Source organism: Bos javanicus, chromosome 11, assembly GCF_032452875.1.
Source record: "Bos javanicus breed banteng chromosome 11, ARS-OSU_banteng_1.0, whole genome shotgun sequence".
Taxonomy (NCBI): Eukaryota; Metazoa; Chordata; class Mammalia; order Artiodactyla; family Bovidae; genus Bos; species Bos javanicus.
Genome location: NC_083878.1, coordinates 99,371,036 through 99,389,306, shown reverse-complemented (window position 1 = coordinate 99,389,306; position 18,271 = coordinate 99,371,036). Strand labels below are relative to the sequence as shown.

General features: G+C 55.7%; 1 protein-coding gene across 1 annotated transcript; it reads left to right on the top strand.

Annotated features, from left to right (window-relative positions):
- Positions 1-4,688: 4,688 nt before the first annotated feature.
- IER5L (immediate early response 5 like) lies at positions 4,689-7,453 on the top strand. Its single transcript, XM_061433797.1, has one exon. The coding sequence runs from the start codon at positions 4,910-4,912 to the stop codon at positions 6,119-6,121; it is 1,212 nt and encodes a 403-aa protein (XP_061289781.1). The 5' UTR covers positions 4,689-4,909; the 3' UTR covers positions 6,122-7,453.
- Positions 7,454-18,271: the final 10,818 nt, after the last annotated feature.

Sequence of the window (18,271 nt, the reverse complement as noted above, 5' to 3'; positions counted from 1 at the left end):
CCCAGCTCTGGGACCCCAGCCAAGCTCCCCAGTGCCCATTAGCCACAGAACAACTTTCGCGGGGGTGTAGCACCAGGCTCCCTCATCCAAGCACCATGGACTCTGAGCCTCAGAGAGGACTCAACAGTGACCCCTGCGTTCAGCCGTGCCCCACGCTTTCTCTGCCACTGCCCACAGTGTCGACCTCTGTCCCCATGGAGTCACCCCCACTCCAAGCTTTGGAGACAGCGAGCTGGGGAAGCCAGAGGCTTGACTGGGAGATGGGACGTCTGGGTTCCAGTTCCATCTCTGGGGGACATACTCAGAGCATCCTTCCTCCTCTCTGGACCTCAGTGTGTGTGAGTGTGTGCTCAGTCGCTCAGTCATGTCCGATTCTCTGCTACCTTGCCAGGCTCCTCTGTCCATGGGATTTTTAGGTCAGAATACTGCAGTGAGTTGCCATCTCCTCCTCCAGGGTATCTTCCCAACCCAGGAATTGAACAAATTAGCAGGCAAATTCTGTGTTGGCAGGCAAATTCTTTACCATTGAGCCACCTGGGAAGCCCTCAGACCTCAGTTTACCTATCTGAAATTATGGATGGGGGCAGCCCGATGCCTAGGACCCTTCCAATTCTAACAGTGTCTTCTGCATACTTGCACTTACTGATTGATTGATTTCACTAATGTTTATTGAGTGCCTACTGCATACCAGACACTGTGCTGAGCCTCAAGCTGTTCTCTCTGCTAAAAGACCCCTCCCTGTCCTTGGCTTCCCAGTCTCAGCTTCCTGCAGGAAGCCTTCTCCAGGCCAGCTTTGGGGACCCTCCCCTGCCCTCCTCCAGCCCCTTCCTTCCTATCACAGACTTATCACTCTGTGTCATCTGGTCTGTTTATCTCCTCTGCTTCCCTCTGAGTTGTGGCCTCCTGAGGGCAAGATCACAACTAGTTCCCCCTAATCCATTTGCAGGGATTCCAGAGTAAGGTTCTAGAAACAGCTGTCTGGCCAATGAAGAAAGGAATGAATACGTCAATTCCACATCCTCCTTCTCCCAACACAGACCTTCAATTAACCTTTTTGCCTCTGCATCCTCTTGCCCAAATTGGTCCCTGAGAGCCCACCAGGCGAGTCCCAAAGCTGACTAGGAACTTCCTGGCATGTCTTCCCTCCTGAACCCAGTGAAAGGCATCCCCAGGCCTAAGTGGCATTCCAAGGTGTTCGCGGCTCCAGTGACACCCCCTGGGGTTTGACAGGAGCCCAAGTCCAGATAGGTTTTGTGACCTGCTCTACACTGTCCCAGCACTCTCTCAGTAAATATTTAGGCATGAATTAACTTCCTCCAGAGAGCAGTGACTCAGGGCCAGATGTAATCTTCCAGCTTTAGGGGGAAAGGTGAGTGCCCCAACCTTTCTCAGGTGCCCAGACCAATAAGGCCAGCCCTTCATCCCACGAAGCCTTGTCTCACTTGGACCCACCCTCATGCACAGATGCACACATGGATATTCATACACACATGTATACATACACATACTCGATGCCCTGGACGGTCCGCAGTCCCCTGCTCTGAGCCATTGACCATCGGAACAGAAGCCTTGTGTGAGACCTACCCATTCGATAAATATCTGTGCATTCCTACTGTGTACCCTCCCACCTTCACTGCTCCCAGGGGCACCAAATAGCTCAGCTGTTGCATTACCTCCTTCAGCAAGTGTGTCCTTACAACAGCTGCAGCAACTCGCCCCCTCCAGGCCACCCCAAAAAAGATCAAGGGTTTTTACTAAGCTAGACAACTGCTTAGCCCTCTCCACTACCCCACCTCTCCATTCCCAAGGAGGTGAGACCAAGTGAACATGGGCCCCAGACAGGAGGACCCAAAGAATGGGGCCATGCAGATGGGACTGACCACTCCTCAGCTGGCCCCAGGGAGCAGAAGAGCCTTAGAGCTCAGACCCACCTTGAGGCAGAGGATGAAGGGGGTGCTGGTTCCCCTGCCCTCAACCTGTCGCTAGGGAATCCATTTCCCTCCCTACCCTGGTGTCCCATCTGGGCCCCCAGAGTTAGGAGGTGCTGCTCTGAGAACAGCTGTCAATGATGAGCTGAGCTGTGAGAGGGATTTTCTTCTTTGTGGACCCCGCAGGCCCTGGTTTCAGAGCGGTTGGCAGGAAAGTGGTGGGATGTTGATCAATCAAACTTATATTCGCCATGAGCTGAGCCCTGAGAACTGGACTCAGATTCACCCATGGCAGAAGCAAGTGGCTGATTTCAAAGAACCTAAAGCAAGTTCTGCTGCTGGAGACAGACCTGGGTTCAAACCCTGCCTTCACCCCTTCTTGACTGAGTGACCTTGAGCAAGACACAAACACTCAAAATCTTAGCTTGCCCCAATAAAATCTGGGCAAAGACAGAATGAAAGTCCAAAATAAGCATTAATAACACATTCTTAGACTCTCACAACGTGCCAGACACTGTCCATCCCAGGCTTGACTGTAGAAACAGAACCTCCCACTTCTCTCCACATGGTAATGACATCTCAAAGGTGGACTTCAAAAATAAATGAATGAGGGATCTCCCTGGCAGTCCAGAGGTTAAGACTCTGCGCTTTCAATGCAGGGGGCGCAGGTTCGATCCCTGGCCAGGGACTGAGATCCCACATGCCTTGCAGTGTGGTCAAAACAAAATAGATAAAAGAATGAAGTCTTTGTGTGTCTTTAAGACAGGCCCTAGGGACACGACTGAGTGACTTCACTTTCACTTTTCACTTTCATGCATTGGAGAAGGAAATGGCAACCCACTCCAGTGTTCTTGCCTGGAGAATCCCAGGGATGGGGGAGCCTGGTGGGCTGCCGTCTCTGGGGTCACACAGAGTTGGACACGACTGAAGCGACTTAGCAGCAGCAGCAGCAGGGAGGTAAGGAGCAGCATATTTTTATTATTACGAATACTAGCACATGAACAAGTTGTATTCTGTGTCCCTGTCAGCAGATATAATGGAAGTAAGATGCCTTTTCTCACAGTTCCCCTAAAGTGTCAATCCTGGCTTCTCTGGGTGGGGGCAGAAGAGGTTCTTCTGATCACAGGGGTTCAGAACAGTTTGAGATTGTGCACAGATGGCATGGAAAGGCCAGAGCACTGGACCGGGAGCTGTGGGACCTCAGGCAAGTCCCTTCCGCTGTCAGCGCCCCAAGTTTCATCTGAAAAATAGGGTACGTTCTCCCTAAATCTGTTTTTAACCTTGCTGCCTGGCACTGAGTAGATGCTGAAAAATTGTTGGAGGAAACAAACTTGGAGAATTCTGAAATCTGAGGGGACCCCAAGAGAGTGCTGGATGGACTGGCTGAGTCTCTTTACTCCTGCCAAGGGATGAAGCAGGTGCTGAGGACAAGAGGCCCAGCGAAAGAAGAGACTCGGAAGAAACCCCAAGCAGAGGGTGAAATAGCACGAAGTTTGCCTCTGAGTCCTCCTCCCACCCAGCACCCACCCAACACACACAAGGCCCACTAGCCTTCATACTCTCTGTGAACCCTGTTTCTCCTTCAAGGGCCAACTCAAGGACCCCCTCCTCAGGCAAACATCCTGGCCACTTCAAAGAGATCCCCCGACACACACTCTAAGCAGCAGTCACCCCCTTTCAGGCTAACCAGTCCAGATGAAGAGCCCCCTGGAGAAAATCCCCACCGTCTCAGCTCCCAGCTGGAAGCAGGTGGCCCCATGAACGATTCAGGACAAGAAGGAAAACAGCGTCAACAAGAGTTAAGTTGGTGAGTTCCTGGGCTGCGTGATTTCCTGAGTGTCACCCTTCTCCTCTAAGGCTGAGGTCCCTATCTGCAGGCAGTCTCAGGGAGGGAGTCAGGCGTTTCTGGCAGGGCTTCCCCCATACTAGGTACATCATAATAGTCCCTATTGTCATTATTATTAGGAAAGAAAGGAGAGGTTACAGGACCAGCGATTAGGACACTGGATGTCAGCTCTCAGAACGCCTTTAGACCTCAGGTGTTTGCCAGGGGCACGCCTCCAAGCCTTCTCCATCTGGGGAGATCAAAATTCACCATGTTTGGGGTTCTTCTGTCAGACCAACGGAGAGAACGGCCCTTCTCTGAGTGTTCTCTGAGGCCCCTCGACCAAAAAGTCAAGGAGTCAGATCCCACATTCTCAGCGACTGAGGGGACCTCGAAATCTCCTTCCCCTGAGGAGTCCCCACAGGTCAAGCCGGCAGCCCCACGAGTCTCTTGCAAAAGCCTTGGGTCCAGTGGGTCACCCGAGGGGGCGACAGATCAGAAAGGAGGTGCCGCGTGGCCGGGAGTGGGAGTTGCGCGCACCTGCCGCAGGTGAGGCCCAGCCATGCGGAAGGGGGAGGAGCCGTCGCAGCAGCACGCAGGTGAACCGACCCTGGGCTCCCAGGAACTAGGCCGAGGGCTGCCACGGGCTCCAACGTGACGGCTGCGAGGCGGCCACGTCGCAGACAGCGGCCCCCGTGACTCCAAGTCCCGCGCGGCGCGGCGGCCCCAGGAGAACATTCGAGGCAGCGGCAGCGTTGGAGGTCCCGGGTCCGTTCCGTATTTGAATAGCACAAAGGAACCGCCTTGGTCTGATTGGCCAGCTTAGTGGCCCCGGGGCGGGCAGCGTCTGTCACTCGGGAGGTTTGGGGCACTCTCATTGGCTCATCAGGTGTGGGGCGGGGCCCGGACGCCCGGCTAAATAGCTGGGGCCCGGGCCGGCCGAGGCTCATTGCTTTGGCGCCGTCTGGGGAGCACGAGCCCGCGGGTGGCGCGCAGCGCATGGTCGCGGCTCCTCTCGGAGCGCAGCCGACCCGCTGACCTGGGCTCCGTTTCCCCTGCCCAGCGCGTCCCGGAGGCCGGCTGGAAGCCGAAACAGCAGCAGCCTTAGCAGCAGCAACGGCCGCGGCTGCTTCGCCGCCGCCGTTTTCAAGGGAGCATGGAGTGCGCCCTGGACGCCCAGAGCCTGATCAGCATCTCCCTGCGCAAGATCCACAGCTCCCGGACCCAGCGCGGCGGCATCAAGCTGCACAAGAACCTCCTGGTGTCCTACGTGCTCCGCAACGCGCGCCAGCTCTACCTGAGCGAGCGCTACGCCGAGCTCTACCGGCGCCAGCAGCAGCAGCAGCAACAGCAGCAGCAGCCGCCCCACCACCAGCACCAGCACCTCGCGTACGCGGCGCCGGGCATGCCGGCCAGCGCGGCCGACTTCGGCCCTCTCCAACTTGGCGGCGGCGGGGACGCGGAGGCGCGCGAACCGGTCGCCCGTCACCAGCTGCACCAGCTCCACCAGCTCCACCAGCTGCACCTCCAGCAGCAGCTGCACCAGCACCCGGCGCCCAGGGGCTGCGCGGCGGCAGCGGCGGCGGCCGGGGCGCCCGCGGGCGGCGCGGGGGCGCTCTCGGAGCTGCCCGGGTGCGCCGCGCTCCAGCCGCCGCACGGCGCGCCCCACCGCGGGCAGCCCTTGGAGCCGCTGCAGCCGGGTCCTGCGCCGCTGCCGCCGCCCGCCTCCCTCTGCCCGCGGGACCCTCGCGCCTCGGCCGCCTGCTCCGCGCCCTCCGCGCCCCCTGGGGCCGCCCCTCAGGCAGCGGCCGCCGCCTCCCCGCCCTCCTCCCCGGCCCCCGCCTCCTCCCCCGGCTTCTACCGGGGCGCGTACCCGGCCCCCTCGGACTTTGGCGTGCACTGCAGCAGCCAGACCACCGTGCTGGACCTGGACACTCACGTGGTGACCACGGTGGAGAACGGCTACTTGCACCAGGACTGCTGCGCCTCCGCCCACTGCCCCTGCTGTGGCCAGGGCGCCCCGGGACCCGGCCTGGCGTCCGCCACTGGCTGCAAGCGCAAGTATTACCCTGGCCAGGAGGAGGAGGACGACGACGACGAGGATGCGGGCGACCTGGGGGCCGAGCCCCCCGGGGGCGTCCCGTTCGCCCCCTGCAAGCGCGCTCGCTTCGAGGACTTCTGCCCGGACTCGTCCCCGGACGCGTCCAACATCTCAAACTTGATCTCCATCTTTGGCTCGGGCTTCTCCGGGCTGGTGAGCCGACAGCCGGACTCCTCCGAGCAGCCGCCGCCGCTCAACGGGCAGCTGTGCGCCAAGCAGGCGCTCGCCAGCCTCGGCGCCTGGACTCGAGCCATTGTCGCCTTCTAGGGACCCCCGAGGGCACGGGGACCCGGGGCCCCGCGGGGCTGGGGCCAGACAAAGACTCGGCCAAGGGGCGAGAGGAGGGAACGAACGGGCGCCCGGCCACTCCGGGCTGAGCAGGGGGCGAGCAGAGGGAGACGGCTGATGTTTTATAAATTGTAAAATAAAAAAAAAGAAATCTAAGATCTTGGACTTTATTTTTGCAGAGAGAAAAAGCGCCTATTTAAGTATGCTTTGTGTTTCTCCTACTCTTTTTTTTTTTTTATTGTAGTGATTGCAGTGGTGTTTAGCGAGGAGCCAGCCACGTGAGGAAGGGCTGCTGCCCGGAGGAGGTGCCGGGCAGCCGGGGGGCGAGGCAGGGCGCCCAGACCGCCAGGGCGCGCCGGGGGCGCAGCGCTGGAGGGCGCGGGGTCTCGGACGCCGATTCCAATCAGTTGTCAGACCCAGGAAGCCCGGAGCTCTGTTCTCTAGAGTCCCTCCGCGGGGTGAGGAATGGGTCTTGTGAAATCCTGAGCAAAAACAAAGGCAAACTCTATCTCCGAAAGGGAGGTTTGGGTCACATTTCCTCTCTGGGGGCGGCCTCCAAAGTTCTCAAAATGAGAAGGCAGAAATGAAAACACTTCAACTTTTTTTTTTTCTTTTCTTCCCGGGGCGGGTGTCTTGAACCTCTGGTCTCCCCGCCCCTCTGGCTCTGTTTTCCTCCCCTCCTCCACCCGTCTTCCAGACCCGGAGGTGGCGCCGGACACCCCGACACTCTCGGACACTGTTTGGGGAAGGGGTAGGGGGCGGGCACGGCCGACTACATTTCCCATCATGCCCAGCACTGCGGTCCCCACTAAACAAAAAAGGAAGTCGATTCCTTCACCTGGATCCCCGGCGGCCCCGAGAGAGGGAGGGGCCGGGACCGCCGACTGCGTTGGAGACTTTTCTCTAAGTTCCTGGTCAGATGTGGGTGTGTGTGTGTGTGTGTGTGTGTGTGTGTGTGTGTGTGTGTGTGCTTCTAAGTTGCACTATCCTGATTCAGCCTTCGGTTGCATTTCATGAAACCAGCATTGTTCGAGCCCGAAAGAACCCCGTCCTGTGTCTTCAGCTTGATAGATTTTGTTTAATTTAAAGCCTTTTGTTGTTAAAAAAAAAAAAGTGGGGTTCGCCTGCAGCCCCTCTGGTTCTCTGCCATCACACCATGTGGACTCCAAAACAAGTTGCCAACCCTTCCTTTCTTGGCTCTTCTCCCTCCTTCCCCTGTATTTTTGTGCATTCTGAATTGTGTATCAACCGGGTAAAACTGTTCAGATGATTTGTTTAAATTTATCATCTTAATAAAAAAAGTCGACTCTAGAGGATGGCGGTGCCTTGTTTTCAGGTCGGCCTGGAGGTGGCGGGAAGGATAGAGGGAGGTGACGCGAGACCCCTACCCTCCTGCAAAGCCCAGCTCTCCTAGCCTGGGAGGGCAGGAGCTGCCCACATCCGCAGGGCCAGGGCTGGGAGAGGGATGGGAGGGAGTGTCGTTTGCTGGGGAAGAAGCCGGTGCTGCGCGCCTCCCCGGCCCCCCCGCCGCCTCTGCAGAGGGGCCTGACCCCCACGGGAACCGGTCTCCCCGCCCCCAGGGTCTCCAGCAGGAAGCCGAGCGAGCCACCATCACAATTCCTAACCCAGCCAGGGGCGCAGAGCCTGCTCTGCCTCAACTCAGACCTCTCTTGGGCCGGGGAGAGCCGCCGGGGGACACCGGGGGCTTCTGGGCCACCCACAGTCCCCGCCCTGCGCCTCCGCCCGCACGTCCGCACATCTCCGGCTGCAACTTGGGGAAGTTTTTTCCTTTTTTTTTTTAAGTTGAGTTTGTTATCACTGCTCGGTGCCACTTGGTGGTGTGCTGGCGGCGTCTCCCTCCCTCCTCGCGCCCCTCCCTTCTCCCTCTCCGCGCCCTCCCGCCCGCCTCTCTTCTTCCCTCCCCAGTGGATGGAGGCAGGAAGGCTCCAGGCGCGCTCTGCGCTCTGACCACCTACGGAATGACCTCAGAGTGGGAGAATGTGCCAAGGCCCCGAGGAAGCTCGCGTCCTCCCCACTGGAACCAAATTCACATCTGGAGCCGCGCCTCGGGCCCGGGGGCGCGCGGGGTGGTTCCAGCTTAAGAGGGGATAGGAAAGAAAGACTGAAGGGGAGGAAAAAGGAAAGAAAAAGCAAAGTGGCAGCTTGCTCTTGATTTGATAGCCTCCCCCCTCTCTCTCTGTCCCTGGCTGTCTCCCCAGTGCTCTCGCTCGCTTTCTCGCCCCTGCGCTCCCCTTGGCTGCGCGAGTCCCTCCCCCCAGCAGGACGGCTCACGCCCCCCCACCCTAGCCTTCACGCCCCCCGCAGGGAGAGGAAGGGCTGCAGCCGAGAGGACCCCCCCACCCCCACCCCAAGCCTCGGAGAGGCGGACGCAAGCCAGTCCCAGGAGCCCGCTGGGTTCTGGGTCCCGGTGACGCGCGAGGCGAAGTTCTCGGGGACACTCCAGAGCCAAGGGGCTTGCGGGGGTGGGGGGACGGAGGTGGGGGCCGCGAAGGGCCCACGATGGGGGAGGAGGAAAGAAGGAGGCTACGGAGGCGTGAGTTCCGGGGAGGAAAAGCACCTTCACCACCCCCCCCCCATACACACACACACACACACACAAACAGGGCTGTTTTCTCGGCCTCCTACGGGAAGAGAAGAATCTGGAGCTGCTGAGGAGGGGGAACGGTGTGTCGCCCTCCTCCCCGTGCGCCCCCCACCCACCCATCCCCTGCAAGTCCAAGGAATAGCTGTTTGATGCGCGGTTTTGATTCAATCCACCAAGCCAGTTGCCACAGCTCCCCCTAGCGCCGCTTCCAGGGCGCTGCAGAGGCTGAGGCTGGGAGTGGGCGAGGCACAACACGGGGTGGCTGGGCGGGGTGCTGCGAGGGGCTGCTCCGCGCCCACCCCGGGCGCAGCGCGGTCTGGCTCGAACCCTGGCTGGAGCGGAAACCCAGGGGCTGCGTGCGTTCTCCACTCCGGGCCCGCCTCGAGGAAGGGCACGTGGTCGGCCGCCTTTGTCGGGAGGTCGGACCTGGGCACCTGAAGGGACCAGCCGAGGGGCTTGGGACCTCCCACCTGTCCCTTACGGGCAAGGGAGCGTAGGTGGTGGCCTGCGAAATAAGAGCTCTGAACTGAACGCGGACCCAGGTTGTCCTCCCCTTTGCTAGGTTTTCTTGAGCTTCAGCTGTGCCCAGAGACCTCAGGCATATTGGGATCCAGGGATCCCCGTGGACAGGGGTGGAGGGCGCCGGCAGCACCCGAAAGAGAGATGCCCTCCCACTCAATTATCTTTTCACGGCCAAGGGACCTTGGGCAGCCACGCAAACGGTCAATGCCCTGAGCACAGCGTGCAGCAACCAATAACACAATCCCCTGGCCGGCCACCTCTCACACTAAGAAGGTCCACCTGAAATAGCAACACAAGCCATCCTGATGTTACAGTACACCCCGCACTGAAGGCCACACCCACCCAAATGCATTGTCCCCAACACAAGAGCCCTAAGGAGCATCCCCACTCCACTCGATGCCATGACCCCTCCCCTGGAGGTTGGCGAGAGCTCTGCCTGCCCTCCCAGGACATCCTGAGAAACTAACATATGCTCCCCAGCAGAACACAACTGAAAGGCAGGCAACATGCGTCTTGGGGAAGGAGGAAGAGGGGCAGGCCGGCAGGCAAACCAGGAGTCCACAGACCCAGGTCCACAGACAAGCCCTGCTCTTTCCAGGAAAATGACCCAGACAGACCCCAGAGGAGCCCCCAGGCAAGACTTGGGGTTGGGGGCACTCATTGAGGAGGTAGGGAGATTGGAAAAGACTGGGGACTTAGTAATGAGACAGAGCTTTCAGAGAAGAGCAGTTCTGGAAGCCAGAGCTCTAGAAAGCTCTCCCCCGCTCCCCAAGTTCACCAGTGCACACGCACACACACACACACACACATGCACACACACGCACAATTCCCCTAGCTCCTAGAACACCGCAGGTTCTGCTGCCCTTGATACGTGGTGTAGGGCTGAGCCAGGCTCCAAGCTGCGCTCCTAGCAATATGGAGCTGCTGGGATGACAGCTGAGAGCCTGGGAGAGCTGCAGGCTGCCCTCCAGAGAAGCCAGGGGCTGAGGATGCCCTGGGCTCCCAGGAGGGTCACTGCGTGGGGTGCTGAGCTCTGAGTGCTTCTATTCTGTGTATGTGTGTGTTTGTGTGTGGGTAGGGGGGTGTCACTCTGGTAACAGGGTGAGTCTTTCTGCCTCTCCATGCACGGGACACACATTTGCAGGGTGTCCCACTTAGTGCCTAGCCAGGGCAAAGCCCTGAGTGATCACTGCAAAAAAAGAACATCAAAGAAAAGGACAGCGAAGTCCCTCCGTATGAATTCACAGTTTTCCCAGCTATTCTCAGAGAAATATACCATGAGCATCCTTGTTTTAGAAATGAGAAAGGTTGCCCGAAATCACACTACGAAGTGGCCAGTCTTACTGCCGGAGTTCACAGTCTAGTGGAGAAGGATTTATTACATACTACAGTGTGAGCCGTCAAATGACCCGGATGTTGTCTAAATAGCAACACTGGTTAGTTCCAGCTGAACCTGAACTAGCAGATTGGGGGCACACATCTAACACTTCATGCTCTGGGTGGAGGGATGGAGAGACACACAGGACAGTGGTGTCTTATCCTACCCCACCCAGCACAGAAACTGACCTCTTCCTGGTATTTGTCAGGACCCTTATGATAGGGAACAGTGAACTGACTGGAGCCAGCATGGGAGGAAGTGGGATTTCTTGGTTCATGGCACTCAGCTATACTGTGCGCAGAGATGGAGCAGGCTTCAGGTACAACTGGATTCAGGGACAAACCTCCAGATGCTCCGTCTGCCTCCTGTGACTTTCTTCTCTGCACTGGGTGCCCACTCTCCTGCTGCAGACCCATTTCTCATGACAGCAGCTCCTGGCTTCCCATCCCACATCTTCGCCACCCAAGAACGGCTATCCTCTTCTTTTGTCAGCTCAGAAGATTTGAGGGAAGGACCCTGTCCTGTCCCAAACCTGCAGCAGAGTTAGAGGGTGGTTGGTCTCCCCCACTGAAAGCTCATGGACAGAGAAGGAGGTCTCTTCTCAGAAAAGGGGTACTCTACTCAGAAAAGTGACAGACCAAAGATGTCCTCCAGAGAGAGGAAGTTAAAGGGGGCATTTTCATGTGGGACTTGGGGAGACCCAGGGCACAGGCGTGGCTGCTTCAGGGCCTGGGTGATTAAATGCAGCCAACACAGCTCTGGAAAAAAATACTCGCCGTGCTCCTCACCAGGATAATGAAGCCACAGGGCCGTCTGATTCTTCCCGGGGCTGCCACTCAGGAATCACCAGGGGAGGGGAGGCTGCAGGCCCCGGGGCAGGGACAGTGACAGGAGCCACCCTCGGGGGACTAGGGCAGTGGGTACCCACAAGGAGGCCCAAGTGGAGGAACTTGGCTGGAGCTCATACATGGTTCCCCCTGGCACTCCCAGACCCAACTGAAAAAGCTTTGAAGGGAGGCCAAGGTGCTGGTCAGCAGAATGGAGAGGGACCTGCTGAAATTAACATGCCCGCCTGTACACCCCCAGCTGGTGGGGCCCAGGGACATCTGGGGAACAGGTAACATTATTGATCACATGTGCAGACGAAACTGACGGAATAGAAGCTGGAAAATACTGAAACACTTGAAAGGCGGAGAGAATACAGATGACCTTTGTTTCACCATTCGCACATTTCTGTGTTTTCCAAATTTTCTACAATGAGCATGTATCACTTTTATATTTAGAATAAAAAATTAATGCCATATTTTTCAGAGAAAATAATGTGATGTGACAGGTACTATCATCAGTGTTCAGCATGCTACAGAGCAGAGTGCAGGGAGCAGGGCTATTCAACCTTTCTGAGGAGGCTCAACCCCTGAGAACAGAGCTCTCGACCAAGAGGCCTTGGCTCCCCAGAATTCAGCATGCCGCACTCTGTCTCTGCCAAGAGACTGTGAGACAAAAAGACAAACCCCAGGGAGGCATTCTGCAGGGACCCTTGCTTGTTCTCACCTCTGACCCCTGTCCCAACTTTGCCCCGTCCTTCCTATCAATCATCACAGAATGTTTTGCTCAGAGTTTTGCTAGATTACCTGGCCAGGTGGGTAGTTAAGAGGGAAATGCTCAGGAAGTGTCTTCAGTGACTTAAGCTGAAACTAAAGACAAAGTCGCAAAGCTCAGCACAAAGCTCTGTGGACTAGGAGTCTGGAAACCCAGGGGCAGACTCTGGCTTGGCTATAGGCTCGGCTTAGGACCTGGGATGAGTCGTTTTCCTAGCCGGCCCACATTCCCAGGTCTGAAGGAAAGAGTGGGAGGAGACAAGGAAGGTCCGAATCCAATGTTGACACTCCAAATATAGACAAAAGAACCATTGCTTCCAGCCGTCTGATACCTAATCACAGTAAGAAAACCGCCAGTGGCAAGATCAGACTCCACATCTACCCATGAGAATGGCCACCTGCCTCTGTCACTGACTCATTCAAGAAATGCATGTACTCACCCATTAATTCAAATATATTGAGTACCTGTATATGCCAGGCCCTGTGCTAGGCACTGAGGATGTGGCATGAACAAGATAGACAAGCACCCTACTTTTATGGAGCGTATGTGCTAATGGAGAGACAGACAATAAGTAAGTGAACCACTGAACGCTGAGATAAGTGTTGTGGGAAAATGAAACAGTGAGGAGCTGGCAGTATCACTTTAAATCTGGTGATCGGAGAGGGCGACACATGAGCTGAGATCTAAATAGATCAGCTGTATTAGTCAGTATAGGATAAGCTCTGCCGCGGTAACACATTAATCCCCAAATCTCAGCCGTTCAACACAACGCAGATTAATTCCTTGATCATGCAAAGGCCAGCTGAATGGGACAACTCTCCGGGATGCCCCCACACAGTGGCTCAGCGGCAATTCAGGAGTTGGATTGTTCTGCAAGGGAAGGAATTCTCCTCACTTAACACTCACAGCCCATTGGCCAGAATTAGCCCCATGACCCTGCCTAACTGCAAGGGGCCTGGGAAAGAGAAGTGAAGTGCCGATGGGTGAGCTCTAGAAATCTCTACCACCCTAGCTGGATGAACAATGGGGGAAGAGCATTCCAGGCAGAAGGACTAAACACAGGAACTCATTGGCATGTTGGAACTGGAAGATGGCTCTCAAGAGGCAGAGGGTAATGGGCAGAGTGGCAGGAGGTGGGACCAAAGAGGAAGGCAGGGATGGGAGGATTCAGTTGTCACCCAAGAAGGGGCTTCTTGGAATGCCTGGCACACAGCACGAACTCAAGAAATGGTAGTGATTATTGGTGTTATAGAAAATTCCTGCCTTCCCCCAGGGCAATGGTGGGGAGGGGGTTGCTGGGGGGGTGGGGACTGAAGGAGGGGATTAACCAGTATAACAACAGTCTGGGGCAGCTGTCCCAACCAGTTTCCCTGGTGACACCGGAGAGGCTGAGGCTCCAGGCCAATGCGAGCTTTGTCCTTCTTTCCAATGGACGGAGGAGGGTGGGAGGGCTGTCCTAGGGCAATACACCAGTTCCCTGTGAGACATCCCCTCCCTGGAAGTTATTAATATCAAATGACAGAGTGTGGACGAGCACGCAGAGACCAAGCACCAGAGGGCTTCCTGGGGCCACCTCCCCACGAGGGGGCCTGTCCAAAGGTGGGACTTGTCGTTCTAAGTTCAGCCACCGGAGCCACACCGACCTGGTTACCCACGGGGCTCCGCCACTTTCTAGGAGACACTAGGCTCTTCGGGCCCTTTTCCAAGTCTCCAAACGCTTGTCTGCACAGTAAGGATGCTCGTGAACACCCACCTATGCAGTGAGCCTTCTACAGCCCCGCGCCTGCCATACAGCCAGCGACCAATAAACCCGAGTTGCGATATCATCACTGGTCAGCTCCGCTGAGATAATACACGTCCTCTGCAAAATGCAGGACACTTTTTCTACTGATTCTCTCCTGTTGAACAAAACTGATTACCTAAGAAGTAAGAAGATGCACCTTTATCCAGAGGGACTCAGTCAAGATCTTTTCACTGCTGGGACTGCAGAAGGCAAATTAAACTCTGGTGGATTTTTTGGGTCTTTCCACAAATTGGCACTCGTGTCTTCAAAGAGGTTTATCTCCAGTGAGGTGTCTGGATATCTTCGAGGCCTGGCTATGCCTGACAGTCAGCAGTCACTTGGCGCGGGTGTAACGACTTCATTCAGGATGTAGGCTTGGTGATGGAATGAACGAAGGGATGGATTCAGGGAGTGGGTTAAAGGAGAAACAGTGGCTGAGAGATGATTTGCCCACCCTCCCCCAGTCAACCCCTTCCCCACTCCCAACCCTTGGGTCTCTAACTCCTCCCCACTCTGCCCCCGCCAACCCAGTCATTTTCTGATGTTTCTTAAACACTCCCTAGAGCCTTTCTCACTTTCCTTCCCTGGCTCCCAGCCGCCCTCCAGGCCACACACGCACACACACATACATCCCTCACCCCAGGGTGGAACGTGAGGGTCTCCTTTGACACCCAGATCAACCAGCCTGAGGAAGGTTGGAAGGCTGAGGAATAAAGCTTCCTTTTGTTGGGACAAAGAACAGGTGGTCTAACTCAAATAAGGGACCTGGCTGAGAACAGAACAGGTTCATTTGGGGAGGGGGCAGTCAGATCTCTGTGTGACTCACAGACATTTTGGGTGGATTGTGTTATTTAGTCGTGTCTGACTCTTTTGCAACCCATGGACTGCAGCACACTAGGCTTCCCTATCCTTCACTATCTCTGGGAGTTTGCTCAAACTCATGTCCACTGAGTCAGTGATGCCATCCAACCGTTTGGATGGATGGACAGTTCCAAATGTTTTAAGCCAACCGAGAAGTCCAGGTATCCAGATTCCCAGGCCTGGATCCTCTCTTCTGCAGGTCCCCCCTTATTCAGGCCTCAGAAACTCAGTCGAAGCTGACTGAAGCAAAAAAGAACTTCATTGGCTCAGGAACTGGAAAGTCCATGGTGTTTCAGCTCCAGGCACAGCTGGACCCAGAGGCTCACATGATGTCACCAGGGCTCACTCACAGTCTCTTGGCATTTCCTGTCTCTTCTTGGCCTTTTCTTGGGTTTTCTCTGGGGCGTGAGCAAGAGGGCCACCAGCCAGGGCCAGCTCCACCAGCACATGACTAGTACAGTCACCACCAGGGCCCCACGTTCAAAAGACTCCAGGCCTGGGGTTTCACACCCTGCTGTCTTGATGGGGCTTAACATTTATGCCGTCCTGAAATCCATAATCATTTTGACTTTGAATCTGCGTTTTGTAAGTGAAATGGATGAGACAATGAAGCATGCGCTGAGGGCTTGAAATTTCAACTCCCTTGCCATCCTGCCTCCTGGTACCTCCTTGCCTCCCTGGAAGAGGTTCTCTGCCCCTGACTCCCCTATCTCTGGCCCCCGGCTCTGCCTGGCATCCCCTCTCATGTGACCACTGCTCCCCTTCACCCTGGGAACAGACAGGGAGGTTGGGGTCAGGCTACATGCCCAGCAGCGCCACAGGGCATGGCGACAGCCCTTGTTACCCTGGGTTGGAAGCACCACGACCCATCTAGAAACCAACCAGAGACTGTGACTAGGAGGAGGCGAGCCTCTTACCTACCCTCTATCCAGGGACTAAGGTGTTTGGGGGGGGGGGTGCGGGGGGGGGGTCACCTCTCTGCTGGAGGTTGAGATGAGTCCTGTTGGGGGGGAGGTGCCTAGATCCAAGCTCTGATCAGAACTCAGCACATCAGCCTGGTGGTTGGTGGAAGGAGTAATTCAGTAACTGTCAGGCCCAAGAGAGAGAGGAAACACGCACGTGGTCACGCATGGCCTGGTGGAGGGATGTCTGCGAGGTTCTGTGATATCCCCTCAGCCACTCCACTGGTCTGGGGGATCCTCTCCTCCTATGTGTGTGTGTGTGTGTGTGTGTGTGTGTTAGTTGCTCAGTCATGTCCAACTCTTTGCAACCCTGTGGACTGTAGCCCATCAGGCTCCTCTGTCCATGGGATTCTCCAGGCAAGAATACTGGAATGGGTAGCCATTCCCTTCTCCAGGGGATCTTCCCAACCCAGGGATTAAACTTGGGTCTCCTGCATTGCAGGCGGATTCTTTACCATCTGAGCCACCAGGCAAGCTCTCTCTCCTCCTATAACCTTCTTGAATCTGGTTTGTATCTGTCTTTTCTGGCCATGTCAAGGTACCATCAAGGACTAGCCACAAAATACAAATTGTGTAACTTGTGTTACACGAATTAAATGCTCTAATATTTGCATTTTAAACTGGTATTGCACAATATGAAGATGAATGGTAAAAATTCATGCTAATCACTTAACATTTTTATTTTTTCCTTACTTAGAATGACATAGCAGATAGAAAAATAAAAAAAATAAAAACCCACCATGACAAGTTGAGAGTCTGTGGAAGGAAGGAAAAGTGTTCTAGCTACTGCTAGTGGGACTTTTTCTTGCTTTTTGAGCAGGGGATCCTGCATTTGTATTTTGCACTGGGCCCACAATTACACCGCTGGCCCTTTCGCTAGCATCCCCAGGATAACTTTTCCCCAGCTTAGCAACCTTGGCAGAAGGAGCATCTTCCCATGGTTCCAACAGGAAGTACCAGGGATGCCACTCATTGGCACAGTCTGGGTCACGTGCTCATCCCCGAACCAATCACAGCTGATGGGGAGCCAGGAGCCCTCTGATTGGCCAGGTCTGGGCATGTGTCCATCCCTAAGATTAAGGGGATTGGTCAGCCCACTTCAGCCCCTTTCCATAGGTACTCCATAGGGAAGGAGGATTCTATTCCCAGAGAAATGAGGGCTGCACAGCCACCAATCCCTGATATCTGTCCTTTCACCCCTCTTGCTTAGCGTGAAAAACAAAACCCCCCAAATATCAGCTGGGCAGAGAGCAATTTAGTTCTATTCTCCTGGCTCGTAATTCCCCAGTTTCCTTTGTGGAGCCTAAATGACAACCCACTCCAGTATTCTTGCCTGGAGAATCCCCATGGACAGAGGAGCCTGGCGGGCTACAGTCCATGGGGTAGCAAAGAGTCGGACACGACTGAGCGACTAACGCTTTCGCTTTCTCCCCTTCCTCAAAATGAGGGGAGGCTCTGGGCTCAGACCTTGGCCCCCTTCTCCTTCCTGTCACGTTCTCCCAGCAAAACTCATGCAGTCCCATCAACCAGCTGACAACTCCATCTCCAGCTGGGATCTCTATGCCGAATGCAACCCAGAGGTCCCAGCCCTGTGTGACTTCTCCTCTTGGGGCACTGGGCATCTCAGAACCCAAACCCCTGAGAACCACCCCCAACACCTACTCCCTGGGTCTTTCCCATTCCATCAATGGCACCATCATCCAGTAAGTTACATCAGAATATCTGAACTCCTTTTCTCAGAAACCCAAATCCAGTCCATCAGCAAATTCTGGCAGCTCCCCTTCATAGGAGAGTCATAGCCCACCCTCTTCACCACCATCGATTTTGCTCTCCTAGTCCAACCACAGCATCGCTCCCCTGGATCACTGCACTAACCTGCTAACTAGACTTCCTAGTTTTGTGGTTGCTGGTGGTGTTGTTTGTTAACTATTCATTTGGTTGCAGTGGGTCCTAGTCGCAGCCTGCAGGATCTTTAGTTATGTCATGAGGTAGTTAGTTCCCTGACCAGGGGTCAACCCTGAGCCCCCTGCATTGGGAGCACAGAGTCTTAGCCTCTGGCCCACCAGGGAAGTCCTAGACTTCCTATTTTGTTCTCAGCCTCCTATTGTCCACTTTCCTTATTCTCTGATATTTGAAGATATTTAAAACAGACCATATCCCTCCCCAACTCAAAACTTCCCAGTAGTGTAAATGTTTAAAACCAGTTGGAAGGTGGAGGGCAGGGTTCATCTGTAGAAACTGCCCATCTTGGTGGTGTAAATACCCCCACCTAGGCGATTCCAAGCTGCCAATGTGACGTCACTGAACGTCACAGAGTGGGAAAGAGATGTACATGACCAGCTTGCAAAAGCCAGCAGGTGGGACTCCAGCACATTCTCTTGCTGGCCAACTCAGATCAAAGCACAGAGTCCTTCTATGG